Below are 17,030 nucleotides of genomic sequence, written 5' to 3' on the forward strand. Positions count from 1 at the left end.
AAACTGTAACAATTTCACATATTGACATGTATGTGTGGACCATAGAAATATGTATGCTCATGTATGTGTAATATATTTTTTATATGTAACATATATGTCAAAAATTCTTATATCTATATAATATAAAAAGCCAAGATTCAAACCTGGTAGCTCAGAATCTTAGCACTGATGTGCTAGCGGATTATCGGTTTCGGTGCTTGTTTTGCAGCCTCTTTGCCAAAATTTGAACTAAACAAATATTAGCCGCGCCAACTCAATCAATATTGCTCTGAAGTCTAAAAAAATCAAGCAGACTTTGAAGAGCTTGTTGAATTTAGTTTACAAGACAAATTATACGTTCAATGCAGTGTTGCTACTCTCCATTTTAAGAACTCCCAAGATCTTGCTATAAAAATCCCAAGATTGTACTAAAAATCCCAAGTCACTAAAAAAGGCAAAATTGTGAAGATTTATTAGGACTGGGTATCGCCACTAATTTCCTGGATCGATTCGATTCCATTCACAAGGTCCCGATTCGATTCGATTTCCGATTCGATTCGATTCGATTCGATTTCGATTCAACACAGTTAGGCATATTTGAGTTACATTAACAGGTTCTGTTTAAATATGTAAAGATGTTCAGAGAACGAATGTGATAATTGTACAAAGAACACTCATTATTAAAAATATTTGTGTATTTTGTTTACATAAATAATTAATCCAAAACAGAAAACAGTAACATTCATTTTTTATTATTATTTTATATGTCTGACACACTACAACATTGTAAATGTAATGTAAACATACACCTGGCTGTTGAACAGCTTATGCCAAGTTTACACTACACGACTTTCTGATTTGCCGGGTCGCTGTACAGTTCACACTGCACGACTCACAGGTGATAGGGGGGTTTTACACTGCACCATCTATCTCCAACTGGAATCACAGGCGAGCTTCTCTGGTCTCCAAAACTACGTTTTGTCACGAAAACAAACGTGAGAAGTGATGAAAGGTTTAATGATACCACGTCCAAACATGCACATCAACAAGTAGCGAGAGATCAAAGTTTGTGCGCTGATGTAGAAAACGGAGAAAAATAAAGGAATCTGAGTGGATTTGGCAACACGAGCAGCATGTATCGTTCTGTAGTGAGTTTGAGGTTAATAAATATTTTGTTTTGTAGAGAACAATCAGGTCAGAAATACTGTAAAACTCGTGTGCTGATGTATTCTGATAGAAACTATATTACGCCCCTGTACCACCTGTTTACAACCTCCCCCCTGTGTTTCCCCTCGCTGTTTCTCACATTGATTGAGAGCCGAGTTTTGATCGCAGAGCGAACACCGAGTTCCTCCCAGACCTAGCGCTGACCAGTCGCCGAGCGAAAATCAGGGCAAAAATCATGTAGTGTGAACTAGACATTACTTGAGCTTCTGCCATGCTGAACTGATGTGCAGGTCAGATCTCGTTGCGCAAAAAAACAGTGGCTGGTCACGCGAAATTAAAGGGGTAACAGATTTCCGTGTACACCGTAAAAAGGGGCGTTTATATGAATCGATATCGGATCGTTCAAATAAAGATCGATTTGAATCGAAAAATCTATTTTATAAACCCACCCCTAAGATTTATATAACGTATTTTCACAATTATTCACAAAAACAAAAATCCAGAGTTAACTGACAAAATTATCAGTATATTTATCAGTATTTACAAATTGCAATATTAAAAAAATTATTTTAATGTCTTTTAAACCCAGAGAGTGTCCTGTCTAATCTGATTCACTATCACTATCGGACTTTGAAAGTCCTCGAGTCAAAGAAAATGTAAAGAAGTAAAGAAGTAAATGTACAGTATTCGTAAAAATGGCCAGTGACAACTAAAGGTTATTATTTAGTAGTAGTACACTTTGTCATTTCTTATTTATGACTGTAGACCATAACATTGCATGCAGATTTTAATTGCTTAAGTGCAAATTAAAAATCCCAAGATTACTTAGCAAAGGTCGTTCCCAAAATTCCCAAGATCTTGGAAAAAATCCCAAGAAGTGGCAACACTGGTTCAATAAAATAAAAACATTTAGAAGCATTGAATGTGTTTTATTGGGTGCATTTTTTAATATATCTTTAAATATATATTGCTTTAAGTTACAATCAGTTTTTACCTACAGCGTTGTTCTCTACCTAATCTCTATGTGTGCTTACTGGAAATACACGGACACGGAAGATTACTCTGTTAACCTCTACAGGCTAAATTAGAAAAGGTTAAATTAGCCTCTACAGTTTGAGCTCTGACATGAAAAAGCACTTTGGTCGGGGATCCATAATGTTGTGGGGCTGCTTTGCTGCCTCTGGAACTGTAGGCCTTTAACACGTTATAAGAACAATGAAATAAGAGGATTATCAGAGCATTTTAGATAATTGTTTTATCATAATGTGTTTCCAAGTGTAAGTAAACAACTTCTGGGTGGAACGAAATGATTAAATGATCAGCAACTAGTTTTAATATTAATCGAATTGAAAATCTTTGGAGAGAGTTAAAATCTGCTATTGGGAAATGGAACCCTACAAATATTTAAAAGCTTGAACGAATTACATTGAAAGGTTAAAAGAAAACTGCCAGCAGACAGGTGCAAGAATTGAGAGAAGGAGCTTATATAGCTAAACAAATAAAACTGAAAAAAAAATTACCTTTAAACACCAGTTGTAAAATCTAATAAACCAAAATGGAAATTCATTGTAAAGCAAAAGTTAGGACACCCTATGCCCTATCAGTTGGTATTCCCCCCTTTGGCTGAAATAACCTCACTTAGACGTTTCCTAAAACCATCTACCAGTCTCTGACATCTAAGGAAGTTTTTCCCACTCTCCCATGCAGAATTTCTTCAGCTGTGTGAGGTTTGAGGGGTTTCTTGCATGCACAGCCCGTTTCAAATCACCACAGCATCTCAAAAGGATTAAGATCTGGGCTTTGACTTGGCCATTCCAGAACTCTCCATTTCTTTCTTTTGAGCCATTCCTTGGGGGATTTACTGGAATGTTTTGGGTTGTTGTCATGTTGCATGGTCCACCTCCGCTTCAGCTTCAGTTTTTGGACAAATGGTCTTACATTTTCCTCAAACACCCTCTGATACAGTGAAAAATTCATTGTGGATTCTACAATAGAGAGCTTGTCAGGCCCTGTTGCTGCAAAGCAGCCCCAAACCATGACATTTCCACTTCCATGCTTCACAGTTGGTATGAGGATCTTGTGCTCTAATGCTCTGTTTGGTTTGCACCAAACATGTCTTCTGTTACTGTGCCCTAAGTAATTCAGCTTTGGATTCATCTATCCAAAGTACATTGCTACAGAAGTCCTGGTCTTCGTCTAGGTGTTCTCTGGCAAACTTTAGTCTTGCCCTGATGTTTTTTTTTTGACAGCAAGGGTTTCCTTCTTAAAAATCAAACCTGTGCAGTCTCTTTCTGATGGTAGATGCATGTACCTTGACATCAATTGTGGCTAGCTGTAGGTCCTGTGATGACATTGTAGGATTATTGGAGACTTCTTTACACATCTTGCGGTCTGCTCTTGAGATGAACTTGCTAGGATGGCCTGACCTGACCATGGTGGCAGTTATTTTAAATGTTTGCCACAGTGGAATGGCTGATTTCTAATTGTTTTGAGATCTTTTTAAAATTCTTCCCAGACTCATATGCATTTACAACCTTCTTTCTGAAGGCCTCAGGGAGCTCTTTAGATCTCACCATGGTGATAACACTCACTTCAACAATCAAGAGCAAACCAAACTAATGTCTGAAATTTAAATAAAACTCCAGTGTCCTCTAACGATGGTCTAATTATTGCAGCTGATGTGGTGCACTGGATTCTAATTTTAGACATTTTAAGTAGTAATAAATGTGGGGGTGTCCTAACTTTTTCCTTCCAATAAATTTCAATTTTTGTTCATTACATTTTACAACTTGTGTTTAAAGGTAATTTTTTAAAATTTTTTGTTTAGTTATACGCTCCATCTTTCAGTACTGTTTATATGAAGCTCAAATGTTCATATGTTTAAATATGTTCAAAAAGACAAAGGTTTTTATGGGGTGTCCTAACTTTTTTACATGACTGTATGTCATATAGTATACTATGCATGTATGATAAGACTTAATTAAACACCTCTGGATAATTAACTGTAATTAGCAGTACAAGAGTGAGAATGGGGAAAAACTCATATTAACTTTTTAAAAATATAAAAAGTAACCTAGAAATTGGAATATAAGTACAGACTTTCGTTGAGCTGTCAGTTACACAAATATAATTTCCCGCACTATGTGTAGAGGTTACGCTAAAAAGATCACAGAAAAACAGAATCACATTCCTATTTAGTGATATTACAATGTAACTGCACAAAAAAAAAACTATTGCACTCATAGTTGGGGGAATAATTGCACATGATAAATAAAGGTAGTGACAAGGACTGAAAGTGGATAAGGAACAAATAAAAAAGTGTTAAAAAAGGTTTTTTACAGAGAGAAAAGTTGTTAATTTGAACTGTAAAAAGAGAACTAAATGAAGTATTTAGACATTCTATTAAATAAATAATGATACAAAGTTGGTACATATCCACTTATTGGTTTCTCTTAATGAAATATAATAGCTTTCACAGTGGTTTGGTGGATCCAGTTTCCCTGGCATCACTGGGTACAATGCAGTAACCCCAGACAGGACGCCAATTCATCGCAAGGTCTTTGCTACCACAAACACAACCAATTATGTCTATATGTAGACACCCAACTGGCTGATAGAACCCCTGGGGATTCAAACTCTGGATCCCAGCAGTAGTGGGCTAGTGTAATTTACCACTGCACCAGACAGGACGCCAATTCATCGCAAGGTCTTTGCTACCACAAACACAACCAATTATGTCTATATGTAGACACCCAACTGGCTGATAGAACCCCTGGGGATTCAAACTCTGGATCCCAGCAGTAGTGGGCTAGTGTAATTTACCACTGCACCAACCCCTGGTTGAAATTCATTAGTATTCAATTAATTACATTTGGTAAACTGGTTATTTGAGTAAATTTGTGACAATTTGATTTTCATCAGTGATGTGGTAGTTGGGTAACATTGTTACTTATAAATCATTACTAACAAATTAAATTACATTTTACAAAATATCATTTGTTTTTTTTTCCCTTTTTGTGACAAATATGTACTAACAGAGACAGTAAATAACTGAATATATACCACAAGTACCTATGCATCCAACAGCAGCCTTTCACAAAAAAACTGGTTGTGAATACGTCCCTACAATCTAAAAATAGATCCCACAACTAATGCTCATGTTTTCAGCCTAATCTATAGTAACATAGCAAACAACACAGACTCTTTCTGTCTTTCTCTCTCCCTTTCTTTATGTTGTGTTTATTTTAGTTTTCCTGGTTTGCTTAAGCATCCAATTTCCTAGCATATTCCTATACTATTCTTGTATTTTGTCTGAATGAAATCCATAAGGACAATCAACAGACCACAAAAATCAAATATGCAAATTACATTTATAGTGAACATGAACAAACAAAACATTTAAATTATTGAATTACATTGAATTCTTCTTATTCCTCAGCCTTTGTCCCGTTTTTCGGTGACGGGGTCGGCATTTCCGGCTTCTTTCTGTTAGGGGTAGCCGGCGGGATTTGGCACAGTTTTACGCCGGATGCCCTTCCTGACACAACCCTCCCTATTTATCCAGACTTGGGACCGGCACTACAATGCACTGGTCTGTGCATCCCAGCGGCTAGGTAACTATGGGATAATTCAGTGTCTCCAATTAGCCTAGCGGCATGTCTTTGGACTGTGGGAGGAAAACGGAGCACCCAGAGAAAACCCAGAAAAGACCCGGACCGCCCCACCCGGGGATCGAACCCAGGACATTCTCGCTGTGAGGCGACAGTGCTACCCACTTAGCCACTGTGCCGCCCTTTGAATTACATTGAATTGCCACTTTAAAAAAAGGCCTCATTCATGTAATATTTGAATTATGCTTGTTAAAAGCATAGTACAAATTATAAATCTTTTCTAATTTATTGTGAAATAAATTGTTTTCACAGCACTTATGCAGTATAAATGGACAGGACATCCTAATTTATAGTAGACTCCTAATTTTTTGACATTGCTAATTTATTTTGTACTTTTTAAGTCTCCCCTGTCACATGACAGCCACCAGTTCAGGAAGGCTTTGAGCAAGCGAATGCTTCCTTTAGACTTGTGAAGAAAGACAACCATCATTATAAGCTGCAGCCACTGTGATGTCACTGAGTAGATTAGCATGTTTGGGAATTGGCACCTTTCTTTTCATTGGACCAGTATAGTACTAAAACAAAAATCGTTTAGTAACATTTTCATTTTCAGCAGACGCTTTTATCCAAAGCGACTTACACAATGAGCGGAACACGATGAGCAATTGAGGGTTAAGGGCCTTGCTTAGGGACCCAACAGTGGCAACTTGGTGGTGGCGGGGCTTGAACCGGCAACCTTCTGCTTACTAGTCCAGTACCTTAACCACCGAGCTATCACTGGCATAGTTGACACAGTCTATTTGTTTTTTTTTATACAAAAACATAAAACGTGATAAAAGTAGAACCTGTTGTTGGCCTTCCTCTTTCTCTCTTTCCTTCAATTCCTCCAATCATAATTGTATTTTCCAATAAACTGGTTCTTTTCATTTTATGTCCAAAGCTTTAGTTTGGTTTTCTTGGCTTCAGGATAAAGGTTCAATATTTTAAAAACATAAAAAAAAATGTATGGGCCTCATTATACTTATTTTTCATTTTATGGTAGTTATTTAAGCGGAATAATAAGTTAATAAATAAAGTATTTTATGAAATAAATATGTAATTAAGTAAAAAAATAAAAATAAAAATGTAAATAATTTTCTATATAATGTATGTGTCATATTTTTCTCTTTTCCCAGTATTGTCCCTCAATAAATAATGCTGGGGTTTTTTTTATTTTAGCTGACAAGGTATATTTATGTTATGGATTTTTAATCATGCAAAAATATGCAAAATAAAAACAAAAATTCTAAAAAATAAAACAAAGTGCTCAGGTGGTGCAGCAATAAAACACGCTAGCACACTCAAACTTTTAAGTTGGCAGGCTGGGCACCTACATGGACAATAATTGAGTTCTCCGTTGTGTTGGTTGTCGGAGGGGATTCCTTATAACTGGTGCAATTACAACCTCTGCTGGCTGATCGATGGTGCCTCAACAGAGATGGGGGATGATGGAGATCAGTGACTCTCCGACTGAGCCTCATATGAACTCTCTTCATGCAGGTGAAAAGATGCTGTTGGCTAATGCACACATGTTGAAAAGAACATGTGTTAGTCACATCTCTTCCCAGTTAGAAGTGGAAGTCAGCAGCAGTAGTGAGGAAGCAAACTACAATGTGGTAATTGGAAGAAAAATTTGGGAAAGACGTAAAAACAAAAAAATAATAAATAAAAACCTACAGCACAATTAGAGAGGTACAATTCTGAATGAGAGTGTGATTGAACTCAACAATGTATTTGGAACTTAAGTATGTATTTGGTGGGGGTGTGAATACTTTTGCTCAGAAAGGTAATTGTGTGTGCAAGCATGTATTTGGTGGGGTGCAAATAATTTTGCTTAGATAGGTGATTGTATGTTTGCAAGGATGTATTTAGTGGGGGAGCAAATACATTTGCTTAGTCAGATGACAGTGTGTGTGCAAGCACATTTTTGGTCGGGGTAAAAATACAGTACTTGCTTAAATATGTGATTGAATGTGTGCCAGCATGTAGTAGGATGAATGACTCAGACTGGTGACTCAGCATGAAGTTGGTGGGGGGTGTTAATACTTTTGCTAAAGCAGATTACTGTGTGAGCAAGCACATAATTGATAGAGGTGTAAATACTTTTTGTTCAGACCATTTACTGTGTGTGTGCAGGCACACAGTTGGTGGGGGTGTGAATACTTTTGCTCATTTAAGTGACTGTGTAAGCAATCAAGCAGTTGCTCGGAGTGTGAAAACTTTTGCTCAGACAGGTGACTGTATGTAAGCATGCAGTTGGTGGGGTGTGAACACTTTTTACAGTAGATCAACCTTTCAAAAAATGAATAGAAGTGAAAAAGACAAGACAGGGGATAAAAAAGAGTGTGGTGGGTTAACAAGTGTGCTCATCCAAAAACTGCATACAAGCCGAAGTGTCATTAATGGGACCAGTGTTGTAGAGTTAAAATTGTGTAATAAATTGTGGATGAAGGAAGCCAGACAAAAACCGGTGGAATAATAACTTCGTCAGTTGCAGTGGTGTAAAGCATGCTGCCACTGGACTCTAGAGCAGTGGAGACGTGTTCTCTGGAGTGACGAATCACGCTTCTCCATCTGGGTTTGGCAGTTGCCAGGAAAACGGTACTTGTCTGACTGCATTGTGCCAAGTGTAAAGTTTGGTGGAGGGGGAATTATGGTGTGGGGTTGTTTTTCAGGAGTTGGACTCGGCCCCTTAGCTTCAGTGAAAGGAACTCTTAATGCTTCAGCATACCAAGAGATTTTGGACAATTTCATGCTCCCAACTTTGTGGAAACAGTTTGGGGATGGCCCCTTCCTGTTCCAACATGACTGCACACCAGTGCACAAAGCAAGGTTCATAAAGACATGGATGAGCGAGTTTGGTGTGGAAGAACTTGACTGGACTGCACAGAGTCCTGACCTCAACCCGATAGAACACCTTTGGGATGAATTAGAGCGGAGACTGCGAGCCAGGCCTTCTCATCCAACATCAGTGTCTGACCTCACAAATGCGCTTCTGGAAGAATGGTCAAAAATTCCCATAAACACACTCCTAAACCTTGTGGAAAACCTTCCCAGAAGAGTTGAAGCTGTTATAGCTGCAAAGGGTGGGCCAACATCATATTAAACCCTGTGGATTAAGAATGGGATGTCACTAAAGTTCATATGCGTGTGAAGGCAGGACAAGCAAATACTTTTGGCAATATAGTGTACTTTTGCTCAGATAGGTGACTGTGTGTGTGTGTGTGTGTGTGTGTGTGTGTGTGTGTGTGTAAACCATCAGTCAGTCAGTCAGAAGATGTGCAGAACAACAGATCAATGTGTCTCTCAAAAACAGAATGGGAGTAAATAAGACAAAAAGGGGGATCAAAATGGGATTGATAAATGACTGTGTGCAAGCACATATTTTGTGGGGTGCAAATAATTTTGCTCAAAAAGATGTTTTTGTGTGGCATACTGCAATCAAACTAATAATGGGAATAATAAGGCTATCAGATAATAATAATAATAATACACTATTAGATCTAATAATAAAGAAGAGAAGAAAGCTATTGGATAACAGTGATTACTAAAATTACTGTTTATGTGCTGAATTTACTGAATACAAACAAAACAAATGTAATACCCTGGGGGGAAAACATATCTCTTAATGTGTTATTGTAAGGCCTGGTGTAATGCTTTTTGGGCTATGACAAGACAAGAGGGGGCGGACATACACACACAGATGTATAAACAAAAGTATTTAATGATAAGACAAAACAAGATAAGACAGGATTACACAAGATGGGTTGGAACAAGACAAACAAATGACCTATGCTAAATGCTAACCGCTAACTAAGCTAAACACACATGAACTAAGCTAAATGCTAAACTAAATGCTAATCTAAACATACAATGCTAATCTAACTAAAGCTAAACATGAACTAGACAGGACTAAAAAGGACTAAGGGCAAAGGCTAACAAACTAAACAGGACCTAACAGAGCTTACAAACAAGATCAGACCAGAACAAATCAAAATAACAAGGAGCTAGAAACAAACCAGAACAAACAGAGTTCAGAAGTAAAGTTAATTTCAAGGCAAATTCAATTCAAAAGCAAACAGAGTCATAAGCAATCCAAATTCAGAGTTCAAGGCGAGTTCAGAGTTCAGAAGCAAACCAAATTAAAATAGTCTCCAAAGACTGTTCCCCACCTCCCCTCTTAAATACCCCTAGATGAGGGACAGCTGGGGATAATTAGCAGAGGGTACCCAATCATAAAAGGGGCGTTGGCTCAGGACTGAGTGTGCTCCCGGAGAGAAGGGTGTTGCACATAAACAAACTCCACAAGTTCTGGGAGCTCAGGAAGTCGTAGGTATTAGTGGTCGGCGTGCAAATAAAACAAACTCACAGAAACTCATAGAAATTGATGGACTAAACAATTAACTTTTAATTATTACATCAATTTCTGCACGAACACTATTGTTTCAGTCAGATGGGTATGTTGTTTTCCCAACAACAAACCATGGATCACCAAGGACCTGCATTAACTGTTAAATAAGAAGAAGCAGGCCTAAAGAACAACGAGTTGCTAAGGCGTGTACAGAAGGAACTGAAGGTGAGACTGAGGGAGAATAAAGATGCCTATAGAAGGAAGCTGGAGGAAAGACTTGAACAAAATAATGCAAAAGAAGTCTGGGCTGGTATGAAGCAGATCACTGGCTTCAAGACAAACAACAAACTGTTGTGGGCAGTTTGGACACAGCCAACAAGCTGAATGTATTCTTCAACAGGTTCAGCACAACACCATCCTCCTCCAGCAATGGCAACAACCTACCCACTCCCTCACCACCTCCACTTCTTACACATAACAACTCACCCCACTCACACCTCCTCAACACACAGCCATTCTCCAATGAGCCACTATCAGAGAACCCACAGTCATTCTCTGACGACCCACTGTCAGAGGACGCACAGTTTGACGACCCATTGTCAGTGGACCCATAGTCAGACGACCCATTGACTGATGGTCCATATTCCCTGCTAGAAGTGACAACGAGCCAGGTGAAGAGATAGCTGAAGAGACTTCTACGTAAAGCTGCAGGACCGGATGGAATCAGCACAAGAGTACTGAAAGTTTGTGTCACTCAGCTTTGTGGGATTCTTCAATCCTAACAGCATTCAGGATACCGTTGGCTATCACGTAGAGGTTTGTGCGACCCTCCAAGGATATGCCTCCCCAAACCATCACTGACCCACCACCGTACCAGTCATGCTGGATGATGTTGCAGGCAGCATAACGTTTACCATGGTGTCTCCAAACTTTTTCACGTCTGTCACATATGCTCAGTGTGAACCTGCTCTCATCTGTGATGAGAACGGGGCACCAATGGTGGACCTGCCAATTCTGGTGTTCTCTGGCGAATGCCAATTGTCACTACTGGTAGGTGTCACTACATGTACGGTGCTGGGCTATGAGTACAAGTGCCACTAGAGGATGTCGGGCTCACATGCCACCTTCATTGAGTCTGTTTCTGACAGTTTGTTCAGAAACATGCACACCAGTAGCCCATTGGAGGTCACTTTGTAGGGCTCTGGCAATGCTCCTCCTGTTCCTCCTCGAACAAAGGACCAGATACCGGTCCTGCTGCTGGGTTGATGCCCTTCTACAGCCCTGTCCTGCTCTCCTCGTGTAACAGTGTCCTGGCATCTCCTCCAGGTACCGCCTCATGCTACCAGTAGTGACAAGGACACTAGCAAAATGCAAAACTAGAGAAGAATCAGCCAGGAAGGATAAGGAGAGAGTACCAGCTGCAAAACCATTCCCTTTTGGGGGATGTCTTGCTTTTGCCTTTCCGATGCACCTGTTGTCAAATTCATTTGCACCAAAGCAGGTGAACTTGATTCACTCAACTAACTGGGCAGACTGATATCCCTGAATTGTAACTGACTGTGTGTTATACTGTGATAATTAAGTGTTCCCTTAATTTTTTTGAGCAGTGTATTAATGTTTAATGGGAAAACACCACACGGACCACACATGAAAAGCTGCTATATCACTCTTATCTTCACAGTAAAAATAAAAGTCCCTACTTTACCGTCTCACATTACATTTAGCAAAAAAACAGACAATATGCACAAAAAATTGAAAATGCTAGATTCACTAATTTTTTATAAGGCATGGATCTTTTTACAGGATAATAGTTGTTTGTAGGATGACAGTTGTTAAGAAATATAGTCCAGATGAAATGAACAGTCATGAAGTCATAAGAACAGGTTTGGGTTTGTTGTTAGTAAATGAAAAACTAAACTTCCAACACTGGTGAAATGCTAATCTAGCTTATGATGTTATAATCTCAGAGGTATCTTATTTAGGATTTAATGCACATTTATGACTGATTTTCACACACTGATAGCTTTGCATGAGGCTTTTAGAACTGACACTGAAAATAGCCCCTCTGGTCTTCTGACAAGACTTTCCATTCATCAACTTAGAGTGCTGCTAGAGTGCTGACAAGTTACAGAACTACATAACATTTTATAACTATGGTTCTCTTGGGAGCTTCAACACTGCATCAACAACTGAATAAGATCAGAACAAATCAAACATTTGTTCATTCTCAAAAATCCAACATAGGCTATAGGTAGCTTAAAGTACAGATACAGTATATTACTTCACAAGAGATCTCCTATAAGCCAATAGCCTATTGATTTATCCATCCTGCCACATGATAATTTTTACTTTTACCACACTCTAGCCCTTTCAACAAACAAATTGCCTTCTGTTTCAGCCAAATGCATAGATGTGTCACTTGGCCTTGTTTCTATGTCAAAGGTTTGGCTTTTTTGGTAGAAGTTCTTTCACAAAAATCACTTTTGGCCAAACTTCTCCAAACAGTAGGTGGGTGTACATGGCTCCCAATGGTTTCTGTCAGTTCTGAGCTGATGGCACTGCTGAACATCTTCCAATTTAGAAGGGAAGTAAGCATGATGTGTCTTTCATCTGCTGCACTAAGTTTTCTTGGCTGGCCACTGCATCTATGGTTCACAACATTGCCTGTTTCTTTGTGCTTCTTCAATAGAACTTTAACAGCACATCTTGAAACCCCCAGTCTACTTTAAAATCTTTGCCTGGGAGAGACCTTGCTGATACAGTATAACTACCTTGTGAATGACCAGTGTTACAAAACTGTTTTAAGTGTTCTACATAGCTGATTCTCTTTCAGCGTTTTTCAAGCTGTGTTTCAAGCTATATTTAAAACTGATAATTAACACCTGTTTGGTATAATTGGTTGATCATACACCACACAATAATCCTACAAAATCCCAGATTTTGTGCAAAGGTACCTAAAAGAATTAATTCTGTTTTGAAGGCAAAGAGTGGTCACACCAAATATTGATCTGATTTAGATTTCCCTTTTGTTCAATCACGTTGCATTTAGTTAATTGACAACATTAGATTTCATGCACATTGGAGGAGGTTTTTTTTTTTTCAAAGAACTTGCACTGCCTTGCAAATGGTGTGCACAACATCACAACGTTCAGTTCAATGCTGCATTATTATAACATTACAAGGAGGCCATTACAACTGCTGAATAGAACGACATTCAGTAAGCTAAACACAGTGGTGCTAAAAAAAACAAGCATGAAAACCCAATCACTGCATTTAATTCACAACAGTGGTCTTTTGCAAGGATAATAAAAGAAAGCCAAAACTGTTACTTTATGCTGGAAACTGATTTGTGCAGATGATCAGATGAAATCCAATTATATGACTATGTTTATATCTTCATAAGACCAAGAAAAAGCTCCATGTGTTTGGCAGTAGCTCTGTGCTATACACACCCTTTCTGTCTCATGAAATAGGCTACAACTTAACAGCTGGCTGGTAACTGTATCAGTTTAAGTAGTTTTGGAATAAAAAGTGTCAAAAAAAGGTTTAAATGGCACAGCACTATACTCAGCAGATGAAGATGAATGTATTTCTATTTAACATTGGGTTCTACTCATAACTGATAATTAAACAGCAATAATTTGATAAAATATGGTAACATGCTCTGTTTTGAAACAATTACATGATACATTTCTTCATGCAAAGTTGAATACTGCAGGTAGCTTATTCAACACAGAAGAGTTTTGTTAAATACTTTTCTCATATTCCTGTAAACTGTGCACTAGTGTTTGGTACCTGTACCATGTATAAAAACACACAAATGTTATAGCTCTAATGCTGATGTGTAGTTTCTCCTTTTGGCCCTTCACTATCACAGCATGACAGTGTCTGGCTATCTATTTCTATATCAGTGTCCCACAGCTGTTATCACTAATAGATGGCACAAATTCACACAAACCCACTCAAGTTCTTGTGAAATACCTTTGAGAAAGTGAAAGTAGAGGCTGTTTTATACACGTATGTACAATGCTTATTTGCTAACTTCACAATTATTTCTATTTTTATGTTACACATATGTTTTTGTTTTATATGTTGAAATGCTCTTCAGCCCTACTTGACCCCAAGTAAAAAAGTAAGCCCCATTTAGCTAAAAGTAATTCCCTCTTAGCTACTAAATCAACTAGTTATACATATTCAATTGACAATTGCGTTCAATTTTACAAGCCACACCCAGGCATGATTGCTGTCATACCTGTTAAATCTGAAAATCATTTAAGTAGACTGCTTCACATTGCCTGTGATGAAGTCATTGACATCTACCAGTCTGAAAAAATATTACAAAGCAATTTCTAAGGCTCTGGGTCTCCAGCAAACCATACAAAAATGAAGAAAACTAGTAAACTTTTTCATGAGTAGCAAATCCACCTCTGAAAGACCTAAAAAATGAACAACATTAAGTTCTTGGAGTGGCAGAGTCAAAGTCTGGACTTGAATCTTATTGAGATAATGTGGCAAGACCTTAAACGGATAGCTCATGCCTGAAAACCAAATTAAAACAATTCTGTAAATACAGGATGGGCCAAAATTACTTTACAGCAATATAAAACTCAAAGCAGTTGTCAAATGTGTGAAGTTTTAGGTTTTGGGTTTTAAATAAATCTTCAGTAAATGAGTGATCATTTAAAAGCTGCATTTTGTGTTTACTTGTGTATTATATTTAATATAAAAAATAGAAGATCTGCAACATTTAAATGTGATAAATTAGCAAAAAATAGGAAAAAAATTTATTTTTCATACAAATATTTCATAGCACTGTTTAAAAGAACAACAAACTCCAAAGACATGCAGATGGTTTTGCAATGGGATGTCCAACAATGCTTTAGGCCATATAGTGTAAGTAAAAAAAATACTGTAGAATATGGTGTCATTCTAACTACTGAGCTACAACTACAATGTATACATTTAAAACAGCATATTTAGTATTCAGAGAATACTTTTTAAATGGCCCTGTAGTGCACCTGGTAGAGTAAGTGCCACACAACAATATCCTGGGGACCTGGATGTGATTACAGTCTGATACAAGTTGTACTTTCTGTATCCTCACAGGATTTCTTCTGATAATCTGATGGAGCAAGTCAGTGAGCGTGTGAGTGAATGTGTTGCCCTGCTATTGACAAGCACTTTGTCAACGTTTTTTTTTTGTCTTTGTGCCTTTTGTTTTGTTTTCAGGTGGTGCCAAATTCATGCTAACTTTGGTCATGACGGTGCACTTAGTAAATGTGTATACTAGACTGGAATAGTACTAGCTGTGGTTTTGGATGTACATCCACCAGTATCTTTGTTTTCCTAGGTCACTACGGCTCAGTTACAATAAGTATAGGCACCCACCCACCTTGCAAATATCGGCCATGAGGGTCTCCTGGATGTCCAGCACTGGCAGAGTGACTCCTGCAGTGGGAGTCCCAGAAGCACTGCCGCATGAAGGAGACCCACCAGAACTGGCAGGAGACGATGTGGTCAGTCCGTCCAGCACCTTCCTGAACTTCTTCATTTTGTTCTTGAATGAGGTGAACGTTTCTTACCCGAGAGCTGTAGAAATTTCACCGCAGCGATGATCAGAGCAGCACAGAAAAGGCTGCGAGGAGCAAAACAAACTCTCCCTTATTTTACAGAATTGAGAGACTGTTGAGCTCTCTCTCTATTTTATTTTTTCTTCTTTCTTAAAATATTTTAAGTGCCATTCAAAATGCCACACATGGATCTCATCTTCAGAGCCAAAGCGTCAAAGAATGACGACAAACGAGGAGACGGAAAGATGCGCGGAGATGTTTCTTACGCATTAAGCGCGCTATGCAACACCAAGAAACTTCATGTTATTTATGCACCATACCTCACATTCAGCAGGCAAACGTTGTTCATTATGTTTAAACAGGAACACGTAACATTAGACTTAAATTCTTCAAGAACAATGTAGTGGCTGCGTGTGATCATTTATAACCGTGCTCGCCAAAATTTTCACCGTTTGGTCCAAGAAGCGCTAAAAAGGTGTAGCGCACATCAGACGCACCCCCACAAACAGTTAAAGTTTTAGCGGTAATATAAAAATGAAACAGTTTAAATGGAGGTACAGCCAGTAATATAGCAGTAAAAACAGTAAACAGCAGATCTTGCGTTACAGTCGGAACGACACGGTTTCCTACTAGCGTGTCCTATCGCTGTCCGCGGCACCGAAACCCGGGTGCTGAGGAGAGAGAGAGAGAGAGAGAGAGAGAGAGAGAGAGAGAGATGGGGGAGGGGATGCTCCGCCTTGTATAAGATGTGATAAAAGCAGTCAGTCAGAGCTTATCAGAGGTTCGACTTCGAAATGTCACCTTCCTCTGCATCATTATGAGAGAAACTACTACGCTTCACATCATAACGCAAAAGTGCGAACTTACAGAAATGGTAGCTGGCAGAACAGGTGCTGCATAGCAATATGGGCTTTAAGAGTGTGGGTTAAATTGTCACCTCAGGTCACTGGCTGTAAAGAATTTTGCATGTGTATAATGCATTTCCTCTACCTCACAAAAACATTTTCATTATTATCATATCTTCGTCTTTTTTCATTAACTATGGCTTAGTTGCACATTTACATTAATTGTAATTATACTGGTCTTACAATATAAAAAATAATTGTTTAAGTGATGTTTTGCAAATGCATAGTTCTGGTGAATAGCAAGAACTGCACAAACACAACTCTATTGGGACAATGTTGTTTATTTAATCTTATCTTTACTAACTGCATTTATCCCAGTCATGAAAAATGTGGAAGCAAGACAGAAATTAATTTATCATATTTACATTTACTCTCATATTTAGAGCCACTTAAAAACTCAGTTTTAATT

The 17,030-nt window shown here is 38.3% G+C and overlaps 1 protein-coding gene across 1 annotated transcript in view; it reads right to left on the reverse strand.

The window, feature by feature from the left end:
* stxbp5l (syntaxin binding protein 5L) overlaps nt 1–15,697 on the reverse strand; it is a 308,382-nt gene extending 292,685 nt beyond the window's left edge. The window contains 1 exon segment of the mRNA XM_063005373.1: nt 15,539–15,697. Coding sequence (XP_062861443.1) covers nt 15,539–15,697 — 159 coding nt within the window.
* Nucleotides 15,698–17,030: the final 1,333 nt, after the last annotated feature.

The sequence above is a fragment of the Trichomycterus rosablanca genome, chromosome 12 (assembly GCF_030014385.1).
Source record: "Trichomycterus rosablanca isolate fTriRos1 chromosome 12, fTriRos1.hap1, whole genome shotgun sequence".
NCBI classification, from domain to species: Eukaryota; Metazoa; Chordata; class Actinopteri; order Siluriformes; family Trichomycteridae; genus Trichomycterus; species Trichomycterus rosablanca.